This window comes from Sebastes umbrosus, chromosome 4, assembly GCF_015220745.1.
Source record: "Sebastes umbrosus isolate fSebUmb1 chromosome 4, fSebUmb1.pri, whole genome shotgun sequence".
Classification (NCBI taxonomy): domain Eukaryota; kingdom Metazoa; phylum Chordata; class Actinopteri; order Perciformes; family Sebastidae; genus Sebastes; species Sebastes umbrosus.
The window spans coordinates 19,587,402-19,596,410 of record NC_051272.1 but is presented as its reverse complement, the minus strand read 5'-3'; the positions used below and the strand labels follow the sequence as shown (position 1 = coordinate 19,596,410).

General features: G+C 33.5%; 1 protein-coding gene across 12 annotated transcripts in view; it reads right to left on the bottom strand.

Moving 5' to 3' along the window:
* Positions 1-5,832: 5,832 nt before the first annotated feature.
* The window catches only part of tjp1b (tight junction protein 1b), a 97,983-nt gene continuing 94,806 nt past the window's right edge, over positions 5,833-9,009 (bottom strand). For all 12 annotated transcript variants that reach the window (XM_037766256.1, XM_037766255.1, XM_037766259.1 and 9 more), the window contains one exon: positions 5,833-7,565. In XM_037766256.1, coding sequence (XP_037622184.1) covers positions 7,471-7,565 — 95 coding nt within the window. In that variant the 3' untranslated portion in view covers positions 5,833-7,470. The remainder of the gene's footprint in view (positions 7,566-9,009) is intronic.

The following is a 9,009-nucleotide window of genomic DNA, read 5'->3' as shown; positions in this document are numbered from 1 at the left end:
GCTGAGATTATATTATTATTATTACATCCATTTATTATTTATTTATTTGCACTATTTGTATTGTTTAGAAGTTACAGAATACTGGAGTTGTTTTAGACATTTTTTATTCCTTATAATATTGTTGGTCATTGGTGCTTTTTATATATATTTAATATAATATTTCTATATACACCTATTTTATCACTACTTGTGTACAAAAAAGAATTTCGAAAAAAAAAGTCTGAAAAAATTAAAAATAAAGTCAGACAAATGTTTCAAAAGTAAAGTCTGAAAAATGTCTGAACAAAAAGTCTGAAAATGTTCGAAAAGAAAGTCTGAAAAAAAAGTCTGAAAAAGAAGTCTGAAAAATGTTCTAAAGAAAAGCATGAAAACTGTTCGAAATGAAAAGATTGAAAAATGTTCGGGAAAAAAATCCCAAAAAGGTCTGGAACAAAAGTCTGAAAAAAAGTCTGAAAAATGTTTGAAAAAAAGTCAGGAAAAAGTCTGAAGAAAAAAGTCTGAAAAAAAGTCTGAAAAAAAAGTTTAAAAAAAAAAAGTCTGAAATATGTCTGAAAAATAAAGTCAGAAAAATGTTTGAAAAGAATAGTCTGAAAAATAAAGTCAGAGAAAAGTCTGAAATAAAAGTCTGAAAAAAAAGTCAGAAAAAAACAGTCAAAAAAATGTCTGAACAAAAGATCTGAAAAATAAATTCAGGAAAAAGTCTGAAATAAACAGTCTGAAAAAAAAGTCTGAAAGAAAAGTCTGAGAAAAAATTCTGAAAAAAAGTTCTGAAAAGTTTTTGAAAACTTTCTGAAAAAAACAGTCTGAAAAATGTTAGAAAAAAAGGTCTGAAATATGTCTGAAAAATAAAAGTCTGAACAAGGTCTGAAAAAAACAGTCTGAAAAATGTTAGAAAAAAAAGTCTGAAATATGTCTGAAAAAAACTCTGAAATATTTCTGAAAAACAAAGTAGAAAAAATGTTTGAAAAAAAAGTCTGAACACTAAAGTCTAAAAAAAAGTCTGAAATATGTCTGAAAAAAAAAGTCTGAAAAATGTCTGAACAAAAGGTCTGAAAAAAAAGTTTGAAATAAAAGTCTGAAAAATGTCTGAAAAATAAAGTCAGGAAAAGTCTGAAATAAAAGTCAGGAAAAAGTCTGAAAAAAAGGTCTGGAAAAAAAAGTCTGAAAAAAAAAGTCTGAAAAAAAGTCTAAAAAAAATTCTCAAAAAAGAATCTAAAAAAAAGTCTATAAAAGAAGTTTCATAAAAACAGTCTGAAAATAAGTTTGAAATAAAAGTCTGAAAAAAAGTCTGAAATATGTCTGAAAAAAGTCTGAAATATGTCTGAAAAATAATGACAGAAAAATCAGAAGAATGTCTGAACAAAAACTCTGAAAAATAAAGTCAGGAAAAGTCTGAAAAAAAGTCTGAAAAAAAAGTCAGAAAAATAAAGTCAGAAAAATGCCTGAAAAAAAAGTCAGGAAAAAGTCTGAACAAAAAAGTCTAAAAAAAAAGTCTCAAAAAAACAGTCTGAAAAATGTTTGAAAAAAAAGTCTGAAATATGTCTGAAAAATGTTTAAAAAAAACCTCAGAAAAATGTCTGAACAAAAGGTCTGAAAAAAAAAGTTTGAAATGAAAGTCTGAAAAATAAAAGTCAGGAAAAGGTCTGAAATAAAAGTCTGAAAATAAAGTCTGAAAAAAGCAGTCTGAAAACTGTTTGAACAAAAAGTCTGAAATATGTCTGAAAAATAAAGTCAGAAAAATGTTTGAACAAAAGGTCTGAAAAATAAAGTCAGGAAAAAGTCTGAAAAAAAAAATCTGAAATATGTCTGAAAAAAGGTCTGAAAAATAAAGTCAGGAAAAAGTCTGAACAAAAAAGTAAAAAAAAAAAGTCTAAAAGAAAAGTAAAAAAAAAAACAGTCTGAAAAATGTCTGAAAAAAAAAGTCTGAAAAATGTCTGAACAAAAAGTCTGAAAAATGTTCGAAAAGGAAGTCTGAAAAACAAATTAGGAAAATATCTGAAAAAAAGTCTGAAAAATGTTTGAAATTTTTTTTCTGAAAAATAAAGTCTGAAAAAATAAATTCAGAATTTTTTTTGAGAAGAGAAGTATCAAAATTCTCCAGTAAAAAAGTCTCTAAAAAGTTTGAAAAATGGCCAAAAAATTGTCTGAAAAATGTCCCAAAAAAAAATGTCCTTGTATGGTATTTCGAAAAAAGTAAAGAAAAAAGTTATAGTATAGTATTTCGAAAAAAGTTTTTTAAAAAAAAGTTATAGTACTGCATGTCGAAAAAAGTAAAAGAAGAAGAAAAAAGGCATGGTCCAGTTTGTCGAAAAAAGTAAAAAAAAAAACAAGGTAATGGAAAAGTATGTTGAAAAAAGTTTTTAAAAGAAGTCGTAGTATAGTATGTAAAAGAAAATTACATTATTTTATGTTGAAAAAGAAAAAAAAAAAAGTCATGGCATAGTATGTCAAAAAAAGTTTTAAAAAATTCATAATAGTAATAATAATGGTGATAAACTCATTTCTAACTTTTTTTTTCTCTCCCCAATGTCGACGATCATCGTTTAATCATTGGCGGTGACTTCAAATTAGTTCAAGACCCCACCCTAGACAGGTCTTCTTCTAATCCCATTGCTTTATCTAAATCGGCTAAGGTTCTTGACTTTTATAAAACAGACTTTGGCTTATTTGACCGCTGGAGAGCTAAATTTCCTTCAAACAAAGCTTTTTCCTTTTTTTCACATGTCCACCATTCTTACTCCCGGATAGACTTTTTTCTTCTGGAAAAAAAAACTTAAATTTTCCCTTAAGGGTTCCCTCAATTTGTTTTGAAAAGACTTGGAAACCTTGACATTGTTATTTTTTTTTAATCATTATTATTTTTTATTATTATTTTTTGTATATGTGAATATTATATGTGTTTTATTATTTCATGTGTCAAGTGTGTTTCTAATTTTGGTGTCATTACTGCCTTAAGTCTTATCACTATTAGTGATATATTGGTTATTTCCTTTATTGTCGGAGGTGGGAAAAATGGATGAAAAATAGAAGACTACTTATTTGCTCTGTAATGTATATGCCTTGCAATGTTCTTCCAATTAAAAAAATTAAAAAAGTCATATAGTATTTCGAAAAAAAAGTCATAGCATACTATGTCAATAAAATCTAAAAAAGTCATAGCATATAGTATGGCAAAAAAAGTAAAAAAAAAAATATATATATCATGGCATAGTATGTGTAACAGTGTAAATAAGAGTGTTTTTGTAATATAGTTAAATTAATGTTTAATTGGGGACAACCAACCATTGTTTCGGAAGGGCTTTTATTTTATAAACAGTGCATCTAGTATTGCGGACAGCCAGGGCTTTTATATTGTATTACATGCAGGTGCACTGTGGGTAATCTACAGCAGAGAGAAACTCTCATGCTGTGGGTAAATTGGTCCGGTGCCAGCTCCGCTATAATAACTTGTTAATAATATAATTGAAGTTGTTACACAGTGTAGAAAAGTCGCCAATATTATATTTTTTAACACTGTAACTCATGTACAACACATTTAGTTCACTTATCATTCCTGTAAATGCATTATTGACGGTTGAGAGGCGATGCTAATGAAAACGTGGCACGTAGGCAGTATATTTATGGCATCATTGGGCAAAAATTCCATAATAACCTTTCAGCATATTGTAATTCAAGTGTTCTGAGAGATAACTAGACTTCTGCACCTCCTCATGGCTCTGTTTTCAGGCTTTAAAAAAATCTAACCTGTGACAGGAGTCTTTGATCAATCACAGGTCATTTCATTGAGAGAGCGTTCCTATTGGCTGTGCTCCGGTCATGTGACTGGAACGTGGCGTTCCTTCACCAGATTTCACAATGGTGGCGGCGTCACAAACTTTCTCATTTTACAAAAAAACGTGCACTACAAGATGATTCTGAAAACATTTGAGGAGAGAAATAGTCATTAAACGTAACAGAATATTGATTCATATTTGATCACCTTTTGGTAGGAGTTCGTGAGTGATTGACAGCCGGCTCTCATAGACAGCAGCTGGACAGCAGACCTCAGATCAGCTCTTACTGCTTGTTTTCCTCCGGTCTGTGAAATCTTGCAGATGCTGTTAGCAGCACCGGAGCACACAGAGGCACATGATTTTTTTTCAGGTCACCTGTTTCATGTACTACTCTCACGATATAGCGACCGTTTTATAAAAATAACTTTTTTTTTTAAATCATATTTGATTCAATCTCACCTACTTCAGCTTTAATGCAGACCTTTCTGTCCTCTCCAAGTTGGAGCGAGCTGTGCCGACCATCTTAACAGTATTCCTGATTCCTGTCTGGTTGTGTGTGTCCCATTACACAGGTATGATATGTTAGTTAAATATTCATGTTAAGTATGTTAAGTTGCGTAGCCATGTTGGCTCAAATTCACTACATTATCAGGCAAAAGACATTTATTTATGTTTGTTAACCAGAACGTGCCTGCTGTTCTGTAACACTCCTGAAGGTGGCAGCAGAGCACAACTATAAGTAAATCTTTTCTGGTGTTAAATGAAGATAAAAAACAAATGGACATTTAGAGTTTGGGATGAACAAACACACTAGCTGTTACTGTTAAAATCACATTTCATTCATTTAAAATGGATATGACTGTATGTGAATGCCAAAGTGTGGAATGTGGAAAGATATTTTATGTATTTCATGTTCATGTTTTACAATACAATGGTAAACTGGTAAACATAGTAATTTTATAACTGTGTTGAAATGTATTTCATTATGGATTTATCACTATACAATCACAATGTAAAGACAGCAGAAACTCTCATGCTGTGCTGACCATCTTAACAGTATTCCTGATTCCTGTCTGGTTGTGTGCGTCCCCCATTACAACGATGAGAAATAAATACTCAAGTGCTCCATCCACCTCGACTCCCGTGCCATAAATGGGTGAACATGCAGAACAGAAACAGAGTGGTCACATATGTTTAAAAAAGTCATAGTATAGCATGTTGGAAAAAAGTCATAGTATAGTATGTCAAAAAAGTAAAAGAACAAAGTCATGTATAGTATGTTGAAAAAAGTTTAAAAAAAAGTCATAGTATAGTATGTCAATAAAAGTCACAGTAAGGCATGTCAATTTTTCTTCAAAAATGTCCTAGTATAATATGTCAAGAAAAAAAAATAAGAAAGTCATAGTATAGTATGTCAAAAAAAGTTTTAAAAAAGTGATAGTATAGTATGTCAAAAAATGTCAGAAAAAGTAAAAAGGCATTACTGAGATATCGCTTTCAGGTGAATGGGACTGACGGACAACCTGAAAACATAATGCCACATCCAGCCATGGCTGTCGCCTGTGCGAAGGTATGATAACTGTATATTACAACCTTCAGCTAGGTTTAGCTAGGTGTACCTAATAAACTGGCAATTGAGTGCATCTTTTTTTTTTTTTTTTAAAGTAACTTATTTCTGGCTTAAAACAGTCAGTGAACCAGAAACACCAGGAAATTCATTTTTAAGGAACATAAAATGCCGTTGTGGTTAGCTAACCAACAGGATGCATGCCACTAACTCTGTTAATCTTTAAATGAAGACTGTCAGCGCTGGATTTATATTAGTGTAAGCAGAATAATCCACCTGACAATTCAGTTCACTGAGTTTACATGTGGAATAAATTGGGAAGCAGCTGTGAATGGCAGAAAACTTGAATCAAGAGTTGCATACTGACAATATATTCGCCAACTTCACAAACCACAAAGGATTCCTCTGAGCGGTTTGACAGAAAAACAGTCCGGGGTGTGTCGAAACATCTGGAAGTTTAGATCAACATTAACACACCAACCCAAGCAGCAGTTACTTTAAAAATGAATTTATTTATTAATACAGTGGTATACTTAGAAATGTGTCGCAAAGGAAAAAAAAACAAGTTGAACCGAAGACAAATCAAAATAAATAAAAATGTCAGCCACACGGGAAAATAAACTAGTGTTGGGTTGAAGCAGTGTTATCATATCAAAAGAAAATAGTACTGATGTGCCATAATAAATTGTCTATTAGTACAAAAATACATTTCAGGGCACACAATACAGCATCCAGTATCACAAATAAAGGAAGGGACCACTCTTCACAGCAGACCCCCTCAAGTACATCTTTTAAAATCATTTAAACCAAGCACTTCTCTATTTTGTAAATAAGAATAAAAAGTTTTCTGACTGTTAAAAATGCCTTAAGTAGTGTGTGTATATGTTGGTAGAAAAGTCAGACTTATTACTGCTTATGTCAGTTCCAAGGCTCAGGGGTATAACCAGAATACAAACATAACCAATGTAACCGCTTTCTCTTTTTTAACAAACGTTTTCTCTTTTATACAAAATAACAAAGATGTACAAAAGTTCATTTACATAGAACCAAGGCCATATACTAGCAATATGTACAGCCACAATTTAAACATCTTCTAGCTTTTTGTATTTCCTCAGACTTCATATGCATAGCAGTAAAAGAAAGCATACCTTTTCATCAGCCTCAATTATTCTCGTGTGCTAAATCCAAGTTCACCGTTTATGAGAAAATGCAGAGACAACTTTTTCTTTCGTAGTGATCGCTATAACTGAAGGATCCGATGTTTTAAAGTTTCACTGAAAAGTTAATATGCAGATAAGGCATCACTGCTTGCAGTGTACGATGGGATTTTCATGTGTTGAACTTAGTAGTAGCAGGCTTCTGGACCTGAGTCGTAGCACATGCATAGATCTCTAGACAGCAGGAGTTTGTAAAATCAAGTCAGTATATTTATCTACGGTAAAACATTGCTACAAAACATCAGTTTTAAACAGAGAGAGCCCCGTCAGAACAAACGGGCGTCTGATACTAATACTTAACCTTCATTCTTATTATTATTTTTTCATCTATACGATGCTTCCTTCATGAGTCAGGCTCAGCATTTCTCAAGTCCTCAGAGATCCTTCATGAGTGAAACGCATGACCATAGAACTCACAAACAAAAGTTTTGCATATACCAACTTTGCTGTTTGTGAGTGTTTTTTTTTTTTTTTTTACAGTACGCAAAAATCCCATTGCAATATTAAACGAGTTTCCAAAATTCTCCTTTTTCCTGCACCGCTCTGACCTTTTACAAAATTAGCTAAAAATGTGAAAACGAGATTATTCAGTCTGTGGCACTGGTCATGCATTCCAACTTCAGTTCCTTTGTTTAAATTACTTGTTTTAATCTTTATTTTTTGCAAGCCTTGAAAGCACCGGAAAAAAAAGAAAGAAAAGAACAAGAGAACAGCGTTGGGGATGCTGGACTCCTCCGACTCTCCTTGTGTGAGTAGGTTTTTTCTTTTTTTAAGTTTTGGGCACAGTAAACAACGTGAGAGTATCAGGTTCATACCTCATCGAGCTTCGTGCACGCCGCCACGGTGGAGCACGGCAGGGGCAACTGAGGTCCCATGTTTATCACATTCAGTAACAGGCCAGCTGTTGCCCTCTTCAGAAGTGGTCAATGAGCACAGACACACAGTTTGCACCCACCAGGTAGTTTGGGTCTCCAGGGAGAGATTTGTTCTGCCAGGTTTTGGGATCACCTGCAGGAAATAGAGACATGATGTCAGCTGCTGGAGCACCTCCCTCCCTCTTTAAAAAAAGAAACATTCTGATAGATGTATCATTAAACAAAAGTCTCAATAAGAACATGCACGACTGATGATGATTCAATGCATACATTAAAGCAGGAAATTAATTCCCGTTGCTCACCATGAGTTTACGTGATTAGTTAATGCTTAATGGATCATTTAAATTGAATGAATGTTAACTCAGTTACTTCATACAGGAATTTATTTGACACCAAATTAGCTGGAATCCAGTTCCATAGAAAAGTGCACCTGATCAGCCTCTCTGAAAGCACAACAGTACCAGTTCTTATAGAAGTCTTTAAGACAAGACTTTAGCTGCTACTAGTTTACGGTAACTGGAGTTGCATTGTGGGTAATGTAGGCACCAGGTTTTGACAAGGAGGAAGAAAGTGTGGACAAGAAGTATTACGTTATTTCTGGTTCTGCAGCATCAATTTGGATTGTTTTTTAACCGTCCATTGTGAGTCAAACAATGTCGTAAGAATGCAATGCTAAATCTGTGGAGTCTTCTAAAGCTATTTGAATAGCTATAGTTCTATTGAGTGTAAACAAAACAGATAATGTATTTATCCTTACATCGCACAAGATCACCCGTACAATAGAAGTAGTCTGACTCACCAGATGTACACTGTGGGTATAAGCCTGACATTGGACGCCTATTTCAACTGGCATTCTCCTCCTCTTCCTCTATCTGTGCTATCTATTTTGCACCGTCGCTGCCTCCTGAGCTTAGCGCCGCCCAACACGATTGTGATAAGTTTAAAGAAATACAAATAAGCCAGAATGTTTTTTCCCCCTTTACCAGAATGATAATGTGTGGAGCCAGACCTTTCTTTAGTGCTGACACAGTGCTGTGGAGATAGGTCTGGCTATACAGACCAGCATATACGCGTACTTTGCAAAATGCTAAGGTCGCGTCACTTTTTGGGGATAAAAAACCGGCAGGGGAACAAATCTGAGATCAGCGTTTTTGGGTTTAAAACTACACAGCAACTCTTCGGCATAGCATTATTACTATTACCGGTTTGTTTAAAGAAGAAATTTGGAGACATGTTTCAACTTCTTCTGTTTACTCTGTTGACGTTGACGAGGGACGCGGGATATTGTTTTCCCCCAAAAGGGGGCGCGGTGATGAGAGTCTACTCTGGATGACGTATTTCCGGTCGAATGTATGTGAGACTATAGAACCAGTTACCTGCTTGACTTGTATTCCCTAAAATAAAGTCATGTCATGATACTAATTTGCCAATGATTACATAATGTATGTCCACTAAATCAATGTATTAATAGGTCCGATGTAGTTACTGTTCTTCTTTCAGAACTGACCAAACGCACGTGTCTGAAATGTCCTTTTTTATGCAACTGGATTCCAGCTAATTTGGTGAGGTACTGCGAG